Source organism: Lepidochelys olivacea (assembly GCF_965140295.1).
Source record: "Lepidochelys olivacea isolate rLepOli2 genome assembly, chromosome: 3".
Lineage (NCBI taxonomy): Eukaryota > Metazoa > Chordata > Testudines > Cheloniidae > Lepidochelys > Lepidochelys olivacea.
Window position 1 is genome coordinate 97,138,544 of NC_140413.1, and position 25,184 is coordinate 97,163,727.

The 25,184-nt window shown below is 41.9% G+C and overlaps 1 protein-coding gene and 1 long non-coding RNA gene across 4 annotated transcripts; one reads left to right on the plus strand and one right to left on the minus strand.

Moving 5' to 3' along the window:
- Window positions 1–397: 397 nt before the first annotated feature.
- HINT3 (histidine triad nucleotide binding protein 3) lies at window positions 398–13,660 on the plus strand. The gene is made up of 6 exons (XM_084625123.1): window positions 398–636; window positions 2,940–3,057; window positions 4,518–4,535; window positions 6,790–6,859; window positions 8,015–8,141; window positions 11,403–13,660. The coding sequence occupies exons 1-6, from the start codon at window positions 493–495 to the stop codon at window positions 11,448–11,450; spliced, it is 525 nt and encodes a 174-aa protein (XP_084481249.1). The 5' UTR covers window positions 398–492; the 3' UTR covers window positions 11,451–13,660.
- A 2,894-nt stretch (window positions 13,661–16,554) lies between these two features.
- On the minus strand, window positions 16,555–25,152 carry LOC311519003. 3 transcript variants are annotated; one of them, XR_014711174.1, is made up of 4 exons: window positions 24,846–25,152; window positions 22,121–22,249; window positions 20,816–20,918; window positions 16,555–20,271 (listed from the first exon to the last, which is right to left on the minus strand). It is a non-coding gene; the product is annotated as an uncharacterized lncRNA (long non-coding RNA). The 3 variants fall into 3 exon arrangements; XR_014711175.1 differs by having other exon boundaries at window positions 20,816–20,921; XR_014711176.1 differs by having other exon boundaries at window positions 20,816–20,921; window positions 22,121–22,270.
- Window positions 25,153–25,184: the final 32 nt, after the last annotated feature.

A 25,184-nucleotide genomic window follows, 5' to 3' on the forward strand; every position in this document is an offset into this window, starting at 1 on the left:
GGCTGGAACCAGGTCGGTGGGCGCTGGATGTGGGCAGGGGCCGGGGCTGTTTACCCCCTCCCCAGCCCTGCGGCGCTTGCAGTTTACCCCGCCCCCCCTTGCTCCAGGGACCAACCCTCGCTCCCGCCCCACTGTGCTTTTGCCCCCGGCCCCTTTTACAATCATTCCCGGGGGGGGGGGGGCACAGATCTCTGGGCGGCCGAGCCCAGAGATCCCACAGCCCCGCCCCCGCAGAGAGAGCGAGCGAGCGACGACCCGAGCCGCTTCACGCGCCTGCGCCTGCAGTCCTCAGTGCCGTTAGCGTCACGCGCCCGATGCCCCGCCTGCTCACGAGCACGCCTAGAGTCACGTGTCCCTGCCCCCTGCTGTATAGTTTCGGGGCGCTTGAGTCTCTCTCTGGCCGGCAGGGGGCGCGGTACTAGTCGACACGGCGGCTGCGCCGGGCTCCGGGAAGCGGGCGGAGGGAGGCGGTCGTAGCAGCACCGCTGAGCGATGGCCGGGGAGGATGGAGCCGCCCCGGAGGCTGCGCAGCCCCCCGCGGACTCGGGCCCTGCCGGCGGCGGCTATGACGCCAAGTGCGTCTTCTGCAGGATCGGCCGCCGGGAGGAGCCGGGCACCGCGCTGCTGCCCTGCGAGGTGAGGGGAGGCGGGCACCGGCGGCCACCAGCGGCCACCAGCCCTTCCCTGCCGGCCCCTCTGAGCCCTGCCGCCGCGCCCCCCGCGCGCTCTCGCCCCTGCCGGCCCCGGCAGCGCTGTGAGGAGCCGGGGCGCCCGGGTATCGCCCTGCGGAGCCGCCCGTGGCAGCGCGGGGCTCGGGCGCGAGCGGCGCAGGGAGCGGCGGGCAGGCTGAGCGCGGGGGGCGGGGTGGGAGAGGCCTGGCTAGTGCCGGGGGGCGGGGTGTCCGGTGTCTGCCTCTTTGGCTGGCCCGCGGGAGGCGCGGCCGCAGTTGCTGATCCTGCAGTTGAGAGGAGAATTGTCTCATGGGTCTGGGAAACCGAGCCCAGGGCCTCCCAAGGGCAGTGCAGGGGTGCCCCCGGCTCGACTTCGCAAAAACACCGCGAAAGGTGCGGTGATTCACGGCTTCCATAGGTTATGTTCCGTTCCCATTATTGAACAGTGACGAGCAAATAGGGACGGTACTGCCTGTGCTGCAGAGCCAGTGTTGGGATTGTCCAAACCTCGGTAGTTCTAGTTAAATGGAATGTAATTCACCCAATCTGCTGTCTTTTCTAGATAACTAGTCTGTTCAGGGGATCTCTTCATCTGCTGCTTGTGAGTGGCTTGCTGCTTGGAACAAGATTTAAACTGCTTTAATTTAAATAATTCTTCCATGCCTTGCCCAGAAAGTGGGATGGGTGGGGTCCAACAGTAGAGCATGAGGGTAGAACTAAACTTTTTTCCATCTTAACTCTGAGGTTTGGGGCGGTATAAGTAGCTAAAAATGTGTATTTGAATTAAAATATGTCTGGCTTATTCTTTATCATTTCACTTAATCTGTAAGGAAATTTTAATTTCCAAATGTAAGTAAATGACAGGTTCTTAGTTTTATCCATAATCATTAAAGTACATTAAATGTGGTGGTCCTGGAAAATACAATAATTCACAAGTTGAAGCCCTGAATCTGCATGGTGGGGGCTCTGTGTAAACACAGGGGTCTGCCTGTACAGAGTTCCCTGTGTGTTCGGGGCCGGCATGGCTAAAAAACTGGAAGACCTCCTCCACTAATGTGATGGAAGTATTAGTGAAATGTTCATCAGAAAGGCAGGCACTCAAAATTTCTCACTATTCTGGGCAGTATCCTTCCAGTAGGAGAGCATCAGAACATTGGGGAAGCCTGGATGGGGAGTGGCTGATGTAACTATTTACAAGAATTATTGCTTTTTGTGGACTAATTCCAATGTACATCACTGAGGCCTTGTCTACGCTGGGGGCAGATCAACCTAAGATACGCAACTTCAGCTATGAGAATATGAAGTTGACGTATCTTAGGTCGACTTACCTCATGTCCTCATGACGTGGGGTTGACCTGCTGCTGCTCCCCTGTCGACTCCACTTCCGCGTCTCGCCACGGTGAAGTGCAGGAGTTGACGGCAGAGGGATAGGGGATCTACACTAGACAAGATAAATCGATCCTTGATAGATCGATCACTACCCGCTGATCCAGTGGGTAGTGTAGACCAATGGTTCTCAAAGCCTGTCCGTCGCTTGTTCAGAGGAAGCCCCTGGCTGGCCAGGCCGCAGGTAGGGCCGATCGTGGGCCAGCATATCCCTCTGCCCACGCTGCTTCCTGCAGCCCCCATTGGCCTGGAGCAGTGAACCGTGGCCAGTGGGAGCCGCGATCAGCCAAACCTGCGGGAGCGGCAGGTAAATAAACTAGCCCGGCCCACCTGGGGCTTTCCCTGAACAAGCGGTGGACCAGCTTTGAGAATCACTGGTGTAGACGTATCCTCTGAGAAATACTTGTGAAGCTAATGCTACAATTTATAGTAGAACTATAATGCAGGGGTCAGCAACATTTCAGAGGTGGTGTGCCGAGTCTTCATTTATTCACTCTCTAATTTAAGGTTTCACGTGCCAGTAATACATTTTAAATGCTTTTAGAAGGTCTTTCTGTAAGTCTTTACAAAAAACAATAGTTTAGTTATATATTAAAGTAAATAAGGTTTTTAAAATGTTTAAGAAGCCTCATTTAAAATTAAATTAAAATGCGGAGCCCCCAGGACCTGGGCAGTGTGAGTGCCACTGAAAATCAGCTTGCACACCTCCTTTGGCACACGTGCCATAGGTTGCCTTCCCCTGCTGTAATGTGTTTTGAATAACCATAGAGTGTTCCACTGTTTGAATGCCACTTCAGTTCCAGTAAAAGTGATTTTGTTATCTGCTGTTTTCTAATGTGTTAATTTTAATAATAGATTAATATGTTGCTATTGTTCCATTAGTCTGAAGGTCTAGTCTGTTTTAGAGATATCAGACCTGGGGCCCCACACCATTATCTAGTAGTGCCGATAGAGCATATGGGAAACTGCAAGACTCTAAAGAAAGAGCACATTCCACTAGGTAAGACTGTAACTATGGCTATTGCATGAATCAAAAGAAAACAGTTGTGGATCATCCTTTATTCCTGTAGAGATGCATGCTGCAGTATATTGTCAATTGCATTGTAGTTTTGAGCATTGTTTATTTTGTGGCTAACTGTGTCAGGGTAGATTGCTGATTTAAGTCATGATTAAAATCTGATTTAAATCAAACAGGAAGCCTTGATTTTAAGTAATTGATTTAAATCTAGTTTTGCAGGTGTACTTTTAGGAGTTCTTTTCCTAAAGAAAAGTTGGTATGATTTGGTACTTCATGCTAACCAGAAGGATACACTATATCTATACATTTATTCAATTTATGACATCACACATTTATTCACATTCTCAATAATTACATTTTTTTTTAATGTTAGAAATAGTGAATGATTCACTTCTTGTTTACTAGATGATACATTTTACTTCTGATTTTTCAAACTATTTGGAAGGAAATTGAAATTTAATAAAAATGCACAAACAATATTTTAAAGTTGTTTTAGTTAAATAAAACTACCTTAACTATGCTGCATTTAAAAAAAAAGCCTATTACAACAAATTTTTGTATTTAAAATTAATTTTTTAAACAAAAGACAGATTAGCTATAGTTAGTGCATTGAACTGATTGGGACTGGTCACCATGTCCTTCAGGATTTTAGAACTAGTATCTTTTCACACCTTGTTTTTATTCATAGATTGGAAGAAAACATGCTTTCCTGCTTCTTTCAGCTTCTGATTGGTTTCTCAACTTTGAATGAACTAGTCCTTGAATTGAACAAATTGAATAAACTGAAATGTAGAAAATACTCTCTCTGCACCTGCAGAGGAGGCAAATGCTGTCAAAAGCTAGTTTAGAACATCTTCAAACCCTGCTTCAAGTGGTTAGCGAGTGTATTCCACCAGTTCAGTGGTTTGATTTTTCTTTAAAACTTTGCTAGTAAACATGTACTGCTTGAATATTTATTTACATTATTTTAACAGATTATGTTAAATTTAGGTCAAGGCCTTGACATAGGTTGTCAAAGTTCAAATGTAATTTTAAAAGGTTTATTAAAATAATTAAATACAAAGGCTGATTTAAATTTAAAAAGTCAATTTTTTTTGTTTTCTTTTTTTATTAAGAGATCACTGGTTTTCCTCCATTCTAGTATCAGAGGATTACCGGTTAGTAGTTTATTAGGGTATGTTTACACAGGGAATTTGACTGACATAGCTATAGCAGAATAGTTCTAATTATTCTGCTGTGGCTATGCTGGTATAACTCCTTTGTGTGGACACTCTGTTTTGGGTTAATAATTCTGCGGTAGCTATGTCAGTCAATTTGCCTGTGTATACAAGCCCTAAGATCCAAGAATACAGCTATTTCTTCTTGTCTGAAGTTGCAGATGTAGTTTAAATTGGTTGAGAATCTGTTAGTGATTTTCATAAAACTTTTTTTTTCCTTTGGAGACTGGAGAGAAGAAAAATGTATGTGAAAGGTATTTTATTACTATCTTTACTATCTGTGCTAAATTGGGATATTATTTCTTAATGATGATGGAAAGATAATGCAGTTTCTAAAGGTAGGTTAGCTTGTTTTTTGTGATTTAAAAAAAAAAATCAACTTGTAGCATTCATAAAATGTCAAAGGTTTTGTAGTTTAAAAAAACCTGGCCACGCTCCATGATTGCCTTAGTCTGCAAGAAATGTTCTGATTAGCTGTGTATGTTAAGCGTCAGAGAGAGAGAGACTATGAAATGTTTATCCTTGTTAACGTGAACGTTAATTTTTGTCCCGAGTCTCTCATTCAACCTAGTTAAACTTCAAAAAAGTTTAAAAAACTCAAGAATTCTAAAAATGAATCTGAAAGATCCTGGATTAACAGTCCTAGTCCTTGTCTATTCTGGCATTTTTTCTTAACATCTCTTACTGTTTCACTAACACCAGTGCAGCTCGGAGTACTAGTGTAGGCTTGCCACCAGTGGCAGCTGCCATTTTTACTACCACCATAAGTAACCCTGTTTAGTACAGGATTAGTTTACACAGTGATTAAAAATGCCTTTGTACTGCCTGCTGCAGAAAAATGCTAAATCCTAGAGATTAAAGTCCTGCAGATACATCACTGAGGGCAACAGAACAAACTTCCCACTAATATTCCTCAGCATTGGCTTGGAGGTTTTAGGCATGAAGATAAATCTTTGGCCTTGCCAAAAATGGTGCCAAAATATAGGTGGAAGTTTTGTGATGTGGAAGTTTGACCACTTAAGTGTGTGTGTGTGTATATACACACAGAGAGAGAACATGAAAAGGTGGAAGTTGCCACACCAACTGTAAGAGGCTAATTACTTAAGATGGGCTATTATCAGCAGGAGGAAAAAAAAAAACTTTTGTAGTGATAATCAAGATGGCCCATTTCACACAGTTGACAAGAAGGTGTGAGGATACTTAACATGGGGAAAGAGATTCAATTTGTGTAATGATCCAGCCACTCCAAGTTTCTATTCAAGCCCAAGTTAATGGTATCTAATTTGCAAATTACTTCAAGTTCAGCAGTTTCTCGTTGGAGTCTGTTTTTGAAGCTTTTCTGTAGCAAAATTGCCACCTTTAAGTCTGTTCCTGAGTGACCAGAGAGGTTGAAGTGTTATGATTCCTGATGTCAGATGTGTGTCCATTTATTCTTTTATGTAGAGACTGTCCAGTTTGGCCAATGTACATGGCAGAGGGGTATTGCGGGCACACGATGGCATATATCACATTGGTAGATGTGCAGGTGAATGAGCCCCTGATGGTGTGGCTGATGTGATTAGGTTCTATGATGGTGTCACTTAAATAGATATGTGGACAGAGTTGGCATCAGGCTTTGTTGCAAGGATAAGTTCCTGGGTTGGTGTTTTTGTTGTGTGGCGTGTGGTTGCTGGTGAGTATTTGCTTCAGGTTGGGGGCCTGCCTGTAAGCGAGGACTGGTCTGTCTCCCAAGATCTGTGAGAGTGAGGGATCATCTTTCAGGATAGGCTGTAGATCTCTGATGATGCACTGGAGAGGTTTTACTTGGAGGCTGAAGGTGACGGCCCGTGGCTTTCTGTTGTTTTCTTTGTTGGGCCTGTCCTGTAGTAGGTAGCTTCTGGGTACTCTTCTGGCTCTGTCAGTCTTTTTTTTCACTTCAGCAGGGGGGTACTGTAGTTTTAAGAATGCTTGATAGAGATCTTGTAGGTGTTTGTCTCTGTCTGAGGGATTGGAGCAAATGCGGTTGTATCTTAGAGCTTGGCTGTAGACAATGGGTTGTCTGGTGTGGTCTGGATGGAAGCTGAAGGCATGTAGGCAAGTATAATGGTCAGTAGGTTTCTGGTATAGGGTGGTGTTTATGTGACCATTGCTTATTAGCACAGTAGTGTCCAGGAAATGGACCGCTTGTGTGGATTGGTCCAGGCTGAGGTTGATGGTGGGATGGAAATTGTTGAAATCGTGGTGGAATTCCTCAAGGGCTTCTTTTCCATGGGTCCAGATAATGAAGATGTCATCAATGTAGTGCAAGTAGAGTAGGGGCGTTAGAGGACGAGAGCTAAGGAACAGACTGACAGAGGCAGAAGAGTACCCAGAAGCTACCTACTACAGGACAGGCCCAACAAAGAAAATAACAGAACGCCATGGGCCGTACTCACAAGTACTCCTATTCATTATTTAGAGGCATTTTAGTGCACTATATTTAGAGTTCACATTCAATTTAACTTCTTTTTCTACCTAGTGGAGAAAATGATGGAAGCTGGAAAGAACATCCTTCAGCGAAATAATTTTACTGACTTGAATGATATAAGGTATATAACTTGCTTTCTGGATATATCTAATACACTATTGACCTTTTCTGATAACAGTACTTGTCTGATAATGGTAGCAAGGGCAGCATCTTTAATTGTCTGAGAGAAATGGCCTCGAAGTTGATTATATTTTGAAATACAGCAGGAGTTCTCTGGTAGAATGCGCACACCTGGGACCTATAAACTGTTGCATTTCTAGTGCAGAGTTAATTTGATTTGACTATTTGGTAAAATGTGGCATGATTCTATATGAAACTAGTTTCCTGTTTGTTTTCTAGAAAATGTTGAATGTAACAAAATAGTGTTGCAGTTTGAAGTTTGTCTATGACCAGGTCTTGGGGAAAACTTTAAACAAACTATTCAAAAGGCTGCCCTGACCAGGTGCCAGTAGCATGCTTTGGAGTCCAAAGTAGAGATGAACTTACTGGCCCTATCCATCTGGAACCCTGGGCCTCTGTTCGAGATGAGTCTGAATGTAGTTGAGCTGAGTCTCAAATGCTGTTTTTAAGAATTTTGTTTGAAATGAGTTCGACCTCTGCCATGCTAGCAAGCAAAAGCATGTTTCAAATCATCTTATACTTAAATGCTTTAAAACCATATTTAAATAATGTGGGGTTGAACCATGTTTCCCAGAATGGATAGGGACATATTTTTGTGGCTGAAGAAATTGGAGGGCACCTTTCATTTGGGAGACAGCTTATTGCTGATTTCAGTGCTAGCGGTGGTGCATTTTTGGTAGTATGTTAAAATCTTTTTTTTTCCTCCCCCTGCCCAAAATAGGAAAATTATATTTAAATGCCAACATTAAGTGAGAAATAAGCCCCTACATTGAGATGTTATCTTGACAGCCTGAGTGAAGGAAGGGGTATTAATGTTACTGTATGAGCCCTTGACTTAAACAAATAAAAATACCCCTTAACTTTTATTGTAGCTTCTGTCATTTCAATTTTATGATTTTGGGGGGAGGAGGAAAGTGGTAAAAATTAAAATTGTTTGGTAACATAAATATTTGCTGCTAGATCTGTGAAGTAATTCTGGTACTCCAGACAAAACTACAGTTCAATACAATCAGCCCTTGACATAGTTTTAAGATGTTCTCGCCTATGTCTGAAATAATGCTGCTGATGTTTTTTCCCCTCCCCCACTCTTCTCAAGGATGGGATTCCACTGGCCTCCATTCTGCTCAATATCCCACTTACATCTTCATGTCCTGGCCCCAGCCAGTCATCTGGGATTCTTGTCCAGGATGATATACAGAACCAATTCCTATTGGTTTATCACAGTAAGTGCAGCGCAGTTGATTTGGTAGGTTTCCAGTTGCAAGCATAAAACGTGAAAGCTTTCAAATGATTTGAAATAGTGATCTGCTCAGGCCTAATTTTAAAGCCTGATCCAAATCCGATGGGCCCCATAGCCAACCTAAACCCTACCCCAGCCTCAGAGGGTTGAGTTGTTTTCAGACCAAGCCCAACTTGAATCCAACACTTCCCCCTGAACCTGAATTATTGTCACCCCACGTCCTGGAGGCTCAGTCTGGTGAGTGCTGCTTTTTCTCCCCACACTTGCAATCCATATGTGGTGTAGTGAAGACAATTGCTGTGCTCTGGAGTGAGTGTACCAACAAGTCGTAGAACTTCCTGCTCCTCCTCATACAGAGCAAGGTGTCAGTGGGCAGTATGCAGCTGTTGGTGCACTGACCGCAGGGTAGGAGGAGGAGATTAGAGCCTACTCAACCCAAGCCTGAGATGTTTGGACTGTTTTCAGATCTAACCTGACACTTGTAGTCGGGTCAAACCAGGTTCGCGTTGGGTTAAACTCAGAGTTTAAGGCCATAAGGGATCATTGTAATCCTCTGACCTGACCTGCATGTTGTAGGTCTCAGAACCTCATCCACTCACTCCTGTAATAGACCAGGGGTGGGCAAACTTTTTGGCCCTAGGGCCACATTAGATACAGAAATTGTATGGAGGGCCGGATAGGGAAGACTGAGGGATACTATGCCTCCCCAAACAGCTAGGTGTGGCCTGGCCCCTGCCCCCTATCCAGCCCCCTGGAACACCCCCCCCCCCCCCCCGCTCCCCACCCCTGACTGCCGCCCAGGACTCCCGAATCCTATCCCAACACTTCTGCTCTCTGCCCCCTGACCATCCCCCACAGGACACCTGTCCCCTATCCGATCCCCCCCCCTGCTCCTCCCCTCTGACTGCGCCGCCCTGGAGCACCAGGTCTGGTGGTGCTATAGGCATGCCGCCTGCTGAGGGAACTGGGACTGGGAGGGAGGAGAGCAGAAGGGGAGGGGCCAGGGACTAGCCTCCGCCCTGCTCACTGCGCTGCCAGGGAGTTGGGCTGGCTCCTCTGCAAGCCTGTCCTGACCCACTCTCTGGCAGGAGCTTGGGGACCAGTGGGAAGGGTCCTGTGGGCTGGATGTGGCCCACAGGCCATAGTTTGCCCCCCTCTGTAATAGGCCCATAGCCTTTGGGTGAGTTACTGAAGTCCTCAAGTCATAATTCAAAGACTTCAAGTTCCAGAGAATCCACCATTTACTCTAGTTTAACCTGCAAGTGCCCCTTGCTGTGCTGTGCCCCCATGCCCTGTGCTGCAGAGGAAGGGTTGCAGGGTTCTAGTGTAAAATGTATAATACAATGCAAAAATCTTTAGTTAACTGTTCAAACAGTTTTAACATAGATATTTTGAGAGAGACACTTGTATAACTTTTAATTCAGGATTACTTACACTTTCCTTTAGCAAATGTTATGGTAAAACTCAGTGTGCTTTACTTTTACCTTTTACAGCCTTTTCCTTTTTAAGGAAAATATGGTGGTAAAATATTAGTGCATACTATTGTGTAGTTTAGACACAATATATGGCCTATTTTAAAAATGCAAATACACTGAAACTTGGAAACAACAAAAATACTTGTGAGCAGAAGGTAGCCTAAGATTGTTAATAGGATACATAGCATTTCATCAGTTCAATCCAGCTTGAGTGAAAAGTTACTGCCATTTGATAGCTGCTGTTCAATAGCTTATGTGCTGTTTTGCTGGTCTCAGTCCAGTTCACAAATGTCCACTTCACAAAAAAACATTTTTTTGTTGCAGCAGAAATACCAAATAGTGCCAGCTCTCCACTGAGAGGGGCTAAGAGCAGAATTGGCATGGAGACTGAGTAATTCACTAATCTTGAGAAGTTATCTTTTAGGGTTGAGGCATGCTGTCAGGGCAGGGTGGGGAAGGCTACTGGGCTGCAGCTGTGCTGAATAAACAGAAAAACGTACACTTTTAGTACAGTAGCATTATCCTGTTAAGTGAGACAGACCCTCCACATAAGTGCTAGAAAAATCCCTGCCTTGCCATTGGCTTAAGGGAGTGTTGCTGGGACATGGGATCTGTAAAGGTGAATAAAAAGCCAAGAGAGGGCCCCTTTATATATAATTTTTTTATTTTCTGAAATGAGATAAAGATAAATACAAATAACAAAAAATGGAAAATGTACTTGAATTTTTCTTTATTGTAATGTGGCTTAAATATGACACTTGATTTGGAAAGAATGGAAATCAAGATTCAGAATTATATTAAATTGTAGAACTCAAAATTCAATTATATAACTTTAAGAGCAAATGAACTGTAAGGCCATTTAACCTTGTTTAATTGTCGTCAGTAGGTGAGCTTTGTAACATGCTAGAGGTCGGGTGTCCCATAACAGTTAGCAAGTAGTATATTAACAACTTGAAGGCAAGGGTTGAAGCACTTAAGCTGCTTGCGTTTTTAGGTTTTTAGGTTCCTAGTGAGTCCCAGTAAGACCTCAGACACATGTTCAAATGGAAAGGATAACTTAATAGGACTAGCAGAGAAGGTGAGAAATACCCTCGGCTCCCTGTACAATTATCAACCGAGTTGCTCCTAGCTTGGCTCTTAGGGGCCATCTAAAAGAGGCTTAGGACTCCTCATGCCTAATACCTAGTGTGTCCCAGTTTAGTCCATTCCTCTGCTAAAGGAATTTGGGTATCCCTACAAATTCTCTAGTAAGTTCCACGTTATGTCTCACTTGGGGGGCCCCTCCACATTATCCTTCCATGTTGATGAGTCACTCGTAGGCTGCCCTACCTTTTGCTTGGCTAGGTGTCTGAGTATGAAGTCCACAGCAGTACCAGCTACTTGTGCCCCAGCTTTCAGAACTCGGCTGTTTCCAAGCATACTTCTCCTCTTACGTTCCCAAAACACCCTGCCTGGGTGACCCATGCTTGACCAGCTGTCATCCCAATTGTCTCAAAACTTTCTCCTTCTTCTGCTGACCTACTCTTCCTCCAGTGGTGGAGGGAGAAAACTAGTGAATCTGTTGCTCAAGCAGATTTAACGTCTGGTATACACCCTGGCTATGTGAAGTAAGGAGCGCTAACTGTTCTGCTTAATGTATCTGGTACATATCCACACTAAACTAAATGTGTTGCTTTCAGTGGGATATTTTGGATTTATGAAAGACCAGTTGTTAAACTGGAGCTCCATTGGTCATAGGGTTAATATATTTCTTCCTTTTTTTCCTGCAGGCTGAACAGCTGATTGAACGACTGCAGACTGAAAATACTGCTAGTTGAAAGCACTTTACCTAGTCTTGGATCACAAATCAATTTAGATTTTGTTCTTTGAACTCTGATTAAGATTATATAGTTTGGTGTAACTATTTGTGAAGTTTTAAAAAAAGGAAAAGATTGAGTTGATTGCCTGTTCCTTCAGAGCAAGAACTTTTTTGATTGTCTACCTAATGCTCAGTGTATGTGTACTCAAGTTTACTGATAATAGATGCAAAATATTTGAATGGAAAATAGAGTAATATATAAAACACTAGTTCTAGTAAAATACATTATAAACAGTAATGGTTTGAATGCATTAAAACTAGGCAAATTTTCAACAGTAACCGTTAATAGCATGTACACTGTACCAAGTTGAATGCTTAAAAGTGGAATCTAGCTTTTTATATTAACTAAAAAAAAAAATGGGGAATGAAATAGTGTTTAAAACAAACAGGTTTCCTTTAGTACTTGCATGAGTCATGCTGGTGATGTCTAGTTCTTAGTAGGTACAGTGCTAAAGATAGATACTACTGTTTTTTGGTGCTAAACCATTTTAATATATTGCTATCTTGCATGATGATGGTCTGTAGCAAGTACTAAACATAACATATTGTGCCCAGAATATGATAATGCTTTAGAACATAGAATTTAGTTTAAATGTGTGTAGAATAGATTTAGATTGATTGTTACTTGTCTTGAATATTCTCTAAATACAAGATTTTTAAAACATACAGTTAAATTAAAGAGTTTGGATGGATTGAATTAACACACTTGCCTCTGGGCATCAAATTTAACCTAGAACCTAGATTAAGGACTTGTCTACACAGTGCGTTAGTCAGCACTAGAAGACCGGGGTGTAAATTCTAGTGTGCATTACTCTGTTGCATATAACTGGCCTGTGTGGATCCTGCTGGCATGCACTAAAAGATCATGTGTGTGAATGTAGTCCTGTTTCACAGTACTACATTAACACACACTAGGGAATTTTTAGTGCATGCCAGTGAGGTCTACGTGGGTATTTAGTGTGCACTAAAAGTTTACATCGTTCTTGTGCAGACGAACACACTGGGTAGACCAGCCCTAACATGTGGTTCTACTAAATGTCACTTTGATTTACTTATGCTATGGCTAAATTTGACTCCTAAATATTTAGAGGTCACAAGATAAATTGTTCACTGATGGTGGGTTTTGTTGTTTTTGAGCTCACCACACACAACTACTATATAACCTGATAGGTCTTGGCATATCTGGGACTCAGGCAAAGCCCAAAACTGGAGTATTCATGTGATGTGGTAAGAGTTGCATGAGGAGGTGTTCAGAGTGTCTATCTGCACTACATATGGCTCTAGTCAGTGCTGTTGCTCCCTCATTTTTATGAGCACCAAATTAATTCAGATCATTTGAAAAGAAGATAAAATTTCAGGGCAATAATTTTATCCCTTGGTTTTTTATTTATTTGTTTTTTGTTTTCCACCAAACCATTTTGCATTTACCTAATTGAAACCAGTGCCCTTAGCATCTACATGTTCACAGCCAGGGTGGTGGTTATCCACTGCACCTGTAGGCTTCTCTGAGAAGTCTTAAAGTGCTTTCCACAGATCCTGTTGCCTTAGTGATGCAGTGTTTTGTAATGTTTATTTGTGTATATAGTACTTGAAGTGTTAAGACTATGCTGACCAAAGAACAAGATTCCCTGCCATAAAGAGCTTACTTTTGTCTTTTCTCTGAGACATTGCACTTACACTGTGTCTGCAGTTGGAGCTGAGGGTGTGGTTCCTGGACATACCTGTGCTAGCTTTGCTAAAAATAGCAATGGAATTTACGGTGGCAGGGGCAGGTGTGAGCTGTGGCATGGGCTAGCTGCCTTGAATATATCCCACCCAAACCCGGTGGGTACCTACTCAAGGCAGCTAGCCCATGCTGCCACTTGCTGCTGCCTGTGTGACTCTGGCTATACTGCTATTTTTAGCATGCTAGATTGATCAAAGCTAGCACTGGTACATCTATGCGAGCTGGGAAACACATCTCCAGCTCTAAATATAGATGGAGTGTTAGTGTCTTGATCCTCTTGTTAAGGGGGATTGGCATGTAACTTACAATACTTTGGAGTCTGGTTTAGTTCAGATTGGTGCTAGGAAGACTTTGACTCATTCCTTGCAATAATTAGGGAATCAACTCACACACATCGTAACTTGATTAAAATATTAGGATACCAATATATTAACATCTTTTTTTTTTAAAACAGTGATAAAGTACTGCTCATGAATATTGTGGTAGTGAATTAATTTATGTAACTATACTTAACTGTGATCTGCATCATTACAAGCTACTTTTATGAGCCAGTTCTAAAATATTATGGAAAAGCTTAATAAAAACCAGAAATAGTAAATGTTAACCTAGGCTTCTTGGAATGTTTTATAATTCTGTCAGAGTGGCTGCAAAGAGGTAATGTTGAATTTAACTGTTTTATTCTTAGGTGTAATACCGTTGCATACTTTTCTAAAATGTGAAAATGAAAAGTAATGTAATTCTGGTATAGAAAATGTAGACAGGGTCACAATATGTGTTTAGAATGAAAGTCCAGTGAAACAGATGGTACTGGAAACTGTTAATGGAAAACAGAACCTTTCACTTCTGGCTTGCTAATTCCAATTCAGACTAGGCTGGTAATGGCAAAAGAACAACAAAACAACCACATTGCCATTTAATAGCTGTTCAGTGGTGCTTATAAACAAAATTTTAGTTTTAATCAAGTTCATAAGGAATGGGTATTTACATCACAAAGAACACCATTAGCAATTACTCCCTATTTTTGGTAGGTAATAAGGTCAAAGACTGACCTTTTTCAACAACTAAAGACTAATCCTTTATAACTGAGTCATAGTCAGGTTTGTGTGTGGCAATAGACACTACTGTTATACATGCACTTGCCAATACTGTCATTCTTCCCAAGGAAAAATTAAATTGGGAATTGTTAGTGTACAGCGTATGCCCAACTGTACTTCTAATATGAGACTACTCTGGAAAGAGACTATGTATAAACAGGACAGCCTTACCCAGCTGCTGTGTATATTTAGAATTACCTATTCAATCTTAGTTAAGTTTTTATTTCCTTAACCCTGAAAGATCAACACCTTATATCAAGAGTTAGATTTTATTACATCTTGAGCATCAATGGAATTTTGTAAATTCCAACCAGTTACATGTGTGCAAACGTCACTGGACACAATGGGGTTGTAAAGGTGTAATGAGGGCTTAATTTAGCCTGCAAAAACCTTTTTGTGATGTGCAAGATTGAAAGAAGCCAACTTGATTCTGAGATTAGATTGTTTACAGGGCTGACTTTACATTTAATTGTAAATGGAGCTACAGAAATTGAGACAAACAGAACCTCACATTGCTTTTCTTAGGCCATATTTACACTAGCACTTATGTCAGCAAAATTTTTATTGCTTGGGGCTGTGAAAAAACACACCCTGAGCAACATAAGTTTACCAGCATAAGCACTTGTGTGTACAGCGCTATGTGGGTGGGACAGCATTTTCCGCCGACATAGCTACTGCCAATCATTGAGCTGGTTTTCTGTCAACAGGAGAGCTCTCTCCTCTTGGCATAATGTGGTTACGTGAGTGATTTGAGTTGCACAGCTGTATCACTACAGCTGGGCTGCTGTAAGCTTGCCAGTGTAGACATGGAGAAGTATTTCTCAGTGTAGATTTTCACTTTGTTTCCTTTGGAGGCTGACAAAGTTCTTGGTGGACCTGTTGGGAGTAGTAAGTTTGCTTCTTGAAAGGGGCACTGTCGGTGTTAGTAACTTTTTTATTTAAGATTTAAAAAAAAGCTTTGGTAGAACTCTTTAGTCTCCTGATTTCTTAAAGCTTCCTGCTCACTGTGGCTATTTATAAGGGTTTTATTTTCAGTAAAACAGGGGCCAGGCTTGTTCCTTCTCTTCTCCCACCCTCTTTAATAGTACTGAAATAAAGGCTTCCTCCTGTGCCCTAAGAAATGAACACTACTCTAGCTCCCTCAGCTCCTGGGGATGCTCTAAAGAAAACTAGAAAGTGGTCTCCCCTGCCTTAGCCACTGTTCCTTCATGGACCCCTGTGGGAGCCTGGAGGCTGAAGCAGCTTTCCTCATGTTAATTGTTCCACTAATGCCTGCACGGGCCTAGGATGTGAAGGGGTTTCCTAGCCCTGGTCCTAAAAGGAATAAAACCGCCCTTCGGGCCACAAACTCAGGAAAATCAAAAGCTCTGCTAGCAATTCAGCAACAACAACTTGCAGGGCCTGTGTCTGAGCATATTTTACACTAGAGCTGGAAGGTGTAAATTCCAGCTCGAGGTGACTGCTGGCACAGCTGGGTGCTAGAGCCCTGCCCCCCTTCCCCAAATCTCTGACCCACCTCCTCCCCTGAACACACACCATGTTCCCACTTCTCCCCTACAGCTGTTTGGCAGCAGCAAGCACTGGGAGGTAGGCGGAGGAGGAGGTGGTGTTGGGTGGGGCTGGCAGCTTAGCAGCCCTAGAGCACCCATGTAGTCAGCGCCTATGGAGGTGACATACTGATGCTACTCTGACTGAACTAGTGTGCTAAAAAGAGTGGAGGTATAATGGGAGGGGGATGGGATAGCTGCCTGAGTACCCACTTAGGGTCTCTGTTGGGATCATAGTTGGTGGAGTAGCCCCTCATCCCACTGTGGCTATATGCTTTAGCCTGTTAATTTGATCATAGCTAGAATGGCTGTCTCCTCTCAAGATGGAATTTACAGATTCCGGTTCCAGTCTAGGCATACCCTTAGGCTGCAATGTAAATTTTCCTTTTCACCGCACGGAGAGCAGATCTTGAGATTAATGCTAAAGTAAGTACCAGCAACTAAACAGTAATATGGTTTAAACACTGTGCATTTGATAGTACCAAGTAAAAAGAAAATATTTTCTTACACATCTCAGTGACAGGGCTGTTTAGCATCAGAAGTACAAAAACTTCCACTAATGTAATTTGTTGACTATGATCCTTCAAGTTATTTTGAGGTGTCTGCCTAGCATGCTAATTATAGATCAACACTTTGTCCACATTATTTTAAACTGGTGTTAACAAAAGGTGCTGCATAAGAAAAACATCTCACATGTTCAGCTGTTGCATGATGACCTTTATTAAACTGCTGGCACTGTGCTCAAAGCTTCACAAGATAAAGCCTGTCCCAAAGAACTTACACTCTCAGCTGAATAGCCACAGAGTAGACAGGTCACAACTGGAAGACAAATGAAGGAATGTTTGTTTTTCTTTTGGTAGGTTATGTTAAGTTATTCACTACTTGTGGGGAAACCAGAAAAAGTGAATCTTTTAGGAGGGATTTGAAGGAAGAAAAGAAAGTGATTTGACAGAGCGAAAGTAGGAATTTTAAATGATCAAAACCAAGATTTGCTACCGAATGTGTGGCAATTTCAAATATCAAAAAACAGAACCCAACCCAATAAAAATAAATTGTAAAAATTTTCCTGGTAAACTATAATGTATTCCACATGCTCTCTTATGAGTGGTAGTGGTGGTTGTAATCAATTGAGCTGATCATAATGAATTCTGTACCGTTATGTAGTGCTTTTCAAAGGTGAGTTACCCCATGCTATGCTGGGGTACTTAAGGCAAGAAATATTAAGTATTTGGTCTGCATCATACATACAGCTAGTGAATATCAGAGCTGGGATTAGACACCAGGTCTGCATCCATTTTTTCAAGCGTCTTTTAAGATATTAACCATTGCTGAAAGCAAGCTAGCAGGAGCATGTATGGGAATAAAAATGTGTCCACTTCTGGCAGGGCACTTTCTGTGCCCCCAGGCTGGAGTTGTCAGCTCCAGCCCAGGAGCTTACTCTCCCTGGCCTGGCCTCTGAGTTCTGTGCCTCAGTTGCACCCTTGCGCACACCCCTGCAGGCTAGTGAACTCAGAGCTATGGTCTGATCCAGTATGGTGATTCTTACATGCTTAGCTATCCACCGCTATCACTCAGAAGGATTTCAACTAGTCTTTAAAGGACTTGTGTGTATAACTTGTGAACAGGAAATGTCTTATTGCACTTAGAATCCCTGATGACCTTCTCACTAAGTTTTGTCTAGTAACCTATGTATGTATGATAGGACCAGCCAATTGTGCTTTATCTCCACAAGACTAGCCTTTCCTGACTCATTTCATTGGGGCTTAACTGGCCTCTATATGCTATCCCAATGGGGCTGGAGCACTGGGGTACCACTTCTAATAGAGGCAGGCTGTTCCTTGCTTTTCCCCAACAATGCTGATCTGTACCACGGGTCACCCATCAGGGCTATCCCTACCGAAAAAAACACTTCCTCATAGGAATGATCCACTACTTTAATGAGAAATCAATGGGATTATGGCATTTAAAACTAAGCATGCTAGCTGTAAATGTATTTTAAGAAACTTGATTCTACTATGTGTCCATCTTCATACAATACACATGCACTATTACAGCTAATGAGAAGCACAAGTTTTGATCAATGGCTGTTTAAATATGAAAATGTTCAAGCTTTCTGTATTTTGATTTTCATCAAAACAAGAAATTGCTTCAACTGAAAATTTTCAATTTTCTTTTCCTCTCTCCTCTTCCAGTAGTAAAAGGAGAGAAGAGGGTAGGGGGAATGAAAATTGAAAACCAAACTTTGCATCAACTCAAACTGAAATGAAGTTTTGTTTCAAAACTTCCATTTTGAAAGCTTTCTGACAAATTTTCATTCCTTTAAAAATTTTCACAGGCTTTGACATTTTTTGACTCTCTAATAGCATGATAATGGTTTGGACTTATCAAGTTTCTTCAGAGTCTATCAGAGCACTCAATTAATCCTCTACATCCCTCTGAAGCAGGGGAATAGTCTTCATTTCACAGATGGAGAAGCTGAGGCAGCAGACCCATTAAGACACTTGGTCAATATCACACAAGGAGTTGAATCTACAGTGTCAAAAATGGAATGTTATTCCCAAAGGATGCAAATGCATTGATGGAAAGTGTAGTGTAAACAGGGCTCCTGAGTATATTACAGGTTCCAGTGGTATTGATGCATTGATTTGAATTACAGATTCTAATTTTTCTAGTGTAAAAAAGTCCAGGAACTCCATAGCAGAACCAAAAGTAGAATCCATATCTATTAGTTCCCATTCTTTAACCACAAGACCATTCTTTCTCCCTTTTTTGAAGAATTCCGAACATGCATAGAGTTTAAATCACTGTCTTTCAGCATCTGCCAAATGAGGTATATGATTATGTGTTGCATAATTAGCTATTTGGCACTCTGTCTGTCACCTCCTCTCCCCCAGGGCTCTTCCTTCCAAAAGTTGCACAATATTGCTATATTTTGTTTCAAGGGAATCATCCTCTTTATTCAGTGCCATGAGCATTAGCCTAGTTTACGTTTTCTGCCCTCCAAGGCCCTATGTTATGTGGCAGCCTTCCCTGTGAGGTGGGCTAGATAGAATCCCCTTTACAAGGGCACTTCTAGGTTTCCTGGAAAGGGCATAGAAGCGAGTGCCATGTAAACCTCTTGGGAAAGAAGTAAGTTCGAGGAGAACAGAGACCCACACAAAAATTTAAAATAAATGACGCATAGAGACACTGAAAAGGATAGTGGGAAAGATAGCAAAGACATTTTTCTACACATCAAAAAAATTTGGCTTCCAAAAAATACATAAAGTGGAACACACAACTTGTGAAATCACCAAATGCTCTTGCTGGACTTGCAGAATATTTAAGTAAGAAGCATTTCATTAAGGGGGTAGGTTTTGAATTTTTCAAGTACCTTGTGAAGTTAAGGCTAATTTGCATGTATTTTATTACAATTTCAATATGTGAAAATAATTAAAGTTGTACCATAGGTACAGCTTTTTTTTTTTTTAAATGAAACTGAAGTTTATTAATTCATCTCCAAGCATTTAACTGTGGTTCATTAGCAAGATACCACATTCTGAGATGGGTTTTACTCTGCTTATTTCTAAACTCACTGCTACAAGACCCAGTGCAGACGGGTAGTAATTTTAACTTCAGTTATGCAGAGCTGTAAGAGAAGCCCTCTTGCTTGAGACATTTAGAAGTAAACAAGTCCAGGCTGTGGAGGAAAAGGGCACAGGGATAGATTAGTTGACCCATTACATCATTTCTATCTCCAACTTCTAGGACTCCATGAAAATATTTTTCATCCTCTTGATTGGTTTTCCATTCCACCCCTGTGCTGTATAAACCTTTATCAAGCTGACACTTAGATGGTTTATTTTCCTAAATGGAAACATTCATCAGTATTATTCAAGTAAGGTGATGATGACATTGTCATCTTTTCCTTGCCAAAGCATTTCACCTTCAAACTGAACCAGCCCATATTTTCTTGCTCTCAGCAGGATCCCCACTACTTTATTGGAAATAGTCACATATGTTTCAAACAGCTGTCGGAATGTCACTCTTACATTTCCATCTTCTCCTGTCTCACCAATATTTCTCATGATCAAGCATAGCTCTTCCACTTCCTTTCCCACATGTGTGTGGGCATCTTTCCCTCTTTGCTCTGTTTTAGACCCTTCAGGCGGTCTTCCATAGATGGGATCTCCTCTCTGGGGATGCACAGGCTTGCTATCATTGCTGAATGGATTTTGTCTCTGATAATCAATGTGATCTTCTGCCCAGCTCTGCCAGCTTCTCCTCAGGTCACCTACAGCAGTGAGTTGGGTTCTGGTGGCTCCAGCACTCTGCCCTTTGTTTTCCTCCATCTCTCAAGAATGTTTTGTGGCATCCAAGCAGGAGTCAAAGCAATGCACTGCTGGAATAGCAGCTTCCTGTATGCACTCACAGCTGTGGAGGAAAATAGCACTTTACATTCATACAGCTCTTATCTAAAGGTCCTTAAGTACTTATATAAAATACAATAAAAAAATGAAATAATAGTTTCTGGGTCTTTTCATCTTCTTATAAACCCATTCATATCTTGTAGCAGATGTAGCACACAAAGCCCCCCTACCTTCACTTCTTTCAATTGTACAACTGCATGAACTGAGAATAATGGTCCTTACTTGGGCAAAAGTCCGATGGGACTTTTATGGGAGTTTTGCCTGAGTTAGGGCTGGAGGCTTAGGCCAAAGAATACAGCAAAAATCTGGGCATGTCATTATACCTGCACCTAACTCAACAACAATCAAGAACATAGAAGAAACCTAATTAAATAACTGAAGTCACTGAAATAATGTAGGTCAATAAATTAAACATATTAAACTTTAAGTCTGTTACAGGACATACATTTCCTTCAGTTTCCAGACAGAAATACCATATATCCCAGCAGGCTTGGGATCAATACAGTATAGCCTTTGTGAAATAAAAATGCAGTATAATATTTACTTACTTTTTCATGCAATTACACCTTTTATAAAGCGCTCACCCTTTGTAGCACAGACCATACCCAAATAATCTGTTCCGATATTTGTTGACCGGTTCAGTGGAGCTGCCTGCTGACAGACAACAAAACAAACCAGTCATCAAGCAACAGCCCACCAATAAGTGCTAAGGGGTGGGGATTTTCTCTTCTACTTATACACTTAAGGTGGACACACGAACCATGCTTTGAAGATTCCCAGAGCTGATGTTAGTTACTCTTTATAGAAAACATTATTCCCTCATCTGTGATATGCCATACACTGATGCACAGTGTATTAAGAGGGGTTTCAGTGGTCACACAGGCTGAAAAGGAAACGGAATCCCAACAAATTTTGATATCTACAGCTATGCACTTCAGCTAACACTGAAGCAAGTAAGACTAGAGTAGATGGCACTCCCTTAATATGCTTTTGCTGTACAGCAAAGTCACGGATGCCTGCTAAGGAAAATGTGCATTGCAGCACTGCAGTCAAAAGTGTTGCATGTGGGAAATGATATACATGGGCTGTCCTAGATTTCATTTAAAAGAAAAAAGATACATGGAACCAGCTCTTGTGCAGCTATAATTATTTGATATACAGAAAGATAATGTGTAGTTGTACCAATTATAGAGATGGATTAGTCTTTTCTTTATACCAGCCTTATACTTCGGCTGTTAAAATTAACATACTAGGTCCATATAATACAAGAGAAAAGCTGTAGGTGTTTCCCCCCCAGATGGGGTTGGGGTGGATGGATTAATTACTGTTTTTAAATTACAGTAACAAACCCGATCAGTTTGATAACAATGCATGGGAGGATGTATTGTATGTTCTCCTATAACTTAAAAGTTAAAATTTCATGGCAATTTGTCCACGAACGGACTGCAGTGCGGCTTCTAGCAAACTCCGATACAGAAACACTCCATTAATAATAAGTAAGAATGGCATTCCCAAATTGCTCCAGTGCATTGTAATGTGTAAACTTCAATATCAATTATATTGAATTTATGCTCATAATGAAGTATTTCTGGGTGCAAAAAGAATGACTTCACTAAAATGTTTTTACTATAAATGTTTTTGGAATTATGCATAACACAATGGTTATGAAATATATTTCAGAAAAACAACAGCATGAGTTCAATGATTGTTCATCAGAAGTGTTTTGAGGATTTCTCCCACCCCCATTCAAACTCGTGATCATTATAAGATCCCATGACACTTGCTGCAGGAGAAGGGGTGTTAACTCCAGTGTACTGGTCAAATTCCAATTTGGGTAATTACATACTGCTTACCTAAAATTCGCCCCAAAGGCTGAAATGAGGGATTGTTCTTCATTTCCCCTCCTAAAATCAATTATGCAATGTTGTTGGTCTAATATGGCTGTCATATTCCATCCTCAAAACAGCTACTTTTCAATAGCACTGTGGGGAAATGGTTTATATCTGAAATATAATATACAATCTAAAATTGTTTGTATTCTTTCAAGATCAAACATTCTGTATAAACCATAGCTATTAGATGTGCAGTCACAAGCAGAATTGAGTAGCACATTCATTACAGAGACTCAGCTTGTGCTTTTGTTTGGCGAGTACAGTGAAAATGTGAAAACAAAATTTTATGAGATAATACTAACAACACGTGTATCTGTGTTCACATGTGCATGCAGTTGGTTCATATTTTAAAATACAATAGAAATATAAAAGCTTATCCAGTGCTATTTACATGAGGTGTTTAAAATTTTAAATCCTCCCCCCCTCCCCAAACAAGACTGATTGATTGTTAACTCTCTTAACTCCTGTTTAGAAAACCATATGATTGGAATACAGTGAAGTGTTCAGAGTTCCTGACAACAGAAGGCAACACACTCCACAGATGAGAAAGCATGTGAAGAGAAAATCATCTCTTCAAAGAGGTTAATTTTAAACAATGGAACAGATAACTCCTACTTACAAGATGCCAAGACAGAGACTAAATGGCTAAAAAGGCTCAAATGGGTCAGATTGGAAAAATAAAAGTGGTGACCTTCCACTAATCTCTTCCTATAATCCCAAACTTTTGTCAACAACCCCAGACTAGCTGGATGTTTCTGCTGAAATCATTAGCAGTGAAACAGTTAACAACATTGATAAAAAAATGTGTCAAAATTAGGTTTCAGCTTTAAGATATCAAGACAAAGGGCGATAGCTGACATCTCTCAAAGCTGTTCTGTCTGAAGACTCAGACAGATAGTACTGCCTCAGTTCAAATTTGGAATATTTTCTTTGAGATTACAAGGACTAGACATTTTGAAAGTGAAAGTTTAAATTCTGCAGAAACCAATGAGGTAACCACAGAAGTTCTAGTGTAATGCATCAGCCAGCAGCAACTCTTTCCAACCTCTGAACACAAATATATATAAAGAATGCAGTCCATGGAGTGCTTATAAGTCATGAGCAAGATCTTAAGATCTACAAGGAAAGCTATCATATGACAACAACAAAAAGCTGGAAAACATGAGTTAAGTGTTGAGCTGGTCTAGTGCTAATAAAAGGCTTAGTGAAATCTGGATAAGCTAAACCTTTCAGTCAGCAAAACAGAGACACCAGCCAGTAAGGAATTACAGGAGTAGCAGCCGTGTTAGTCTGTATTCACAAAAAGAAAAGAAGTACTTGTGGCACCTTAGAGACTAACAAATTTATTGGAGCATAAGCTTTCGTGAGCTACAGCTCACTTCATCTGATGCAAGGAAATGCAGTAATCACACCTAGATGTTGGAAGGGGGAACCCAAAACAAAGGAGAACAAATCTTCAAGAAAGTCTGCCTTTTTTGTCCACTGGGTCTTCATGTCTGTCACAATCCTGAGTATCTCTCCATTTTTTCCATCTCCATTCACTTCCCACCCTCACAACTCTATGCAACAGCTACTGTCATCTTTGGTGTGGAAAAACGGATGCAACTCCCTTCAGAAACTAGTTGATGCTTTCTAGATAGAATCTAGATTGTGTCACTCCTTAGTCAGCTCGAGTGGTCAATGGTGAGCAACATGAGGTTCTCCTGCCCTTCAGAGGGGAAAGCCTCTTGCCCTCAAGAGCATTTCCAACCTCTAAGGTAGTATTATTTTGTAACATTTGTATGTCACACCATTGAAGTGAGTAGTGCTGCCCAAAGCATTTAAAGACAGTCCCTTCCACCTAGTGCTGAAAACAGCGGCCAGAATGAGAAAGCTAGGTAAATGGGTGGGAAGTTTTTGTAACAATTCCCTAGAGTAGACAGGGCTTAAGAGAGATAGACATTACTTTACTGGATGTGAAATTGGGACCAGAAATGGAAGTCAGGTCTCCTACACTGCAAGAGTACTACCTATAGACCACAGAAGCTGCCAAAACAATCTTGCTTCTAATTGATTCCCAGACCTTTTTTTCCTTGGCAGGTCAGAACTGGAGTGGAGAACAATATATAGGTATAAAGCATCTTCCATATTCAATATATTACAGAGTATTTTACAAAACAATATATAGTGGTAGTGAAACAACTACAGAGATGAGCTTAACAGCAAGAGCTCAAACATAATTTTGGACATTACAACCTGCTTCCCTGAGATGGGGAGAGAAGGCTGTTGGACAGGGCACTAGGCATAACCCATACTTTTTGAAAAGTGCAATTGGATCTTTAGGATCTACTTGGACATCCAACCAGGAATAAAAGAGGCAGCTTAGCTTCGTAATTTGTCTTAGACTGTAGGCTCCCTAGGGCATGGCCCATCTTCTTGTTCGGTTTGTCCAGTGCCTAGCACACTGGAGTCCTGGTCTATGACTAAGGCTCCTAGATGCTACGACAATACAATAACAATCTCACATCCGATGAAGTGAGTTGTAGCTCATGAAAGCTTCTGCTCAAATCTGTTAGTCTCTAAGGTACCACAAGTCCTCCTTTTCTTTTTGTGGATACAGACTAACACGGCTGCTACTCTGAAATCTCTATTCTGAAGCTCCTTTTCCAACGCTGTCCTGCAGCAACCGCGTGGCAAGGTCCCATACCATGGCTTGGCACAGTGCGGCCCTGCACGAGTAACATGTCTCTTCCTTGGGTTCAACTGAGTCCTTACCACCTCCTTTGGCCCTTCAGGCCCAAACCCTTCCTTCCCGAGGTTTCCAGTTTCACCCGAGCCAGCCAGCCAGGGAGCTGTGTCAGACCCCCATCAGCCCCAGGCCTCTCTGGAGAGTCTTTTCCACAGGCTTCCTCCTGCCCGGGGCACTGGACTCACAGCCCCACCCCTGGGAGCTCCCCCGGTCAGGGATTTCCCCGCAACGGGGCTGCGCTGAGGTGCAAACAGGCCCCCTCGTTACAGACCCGCTCCGCAGCGCCTCCCCTCGCCC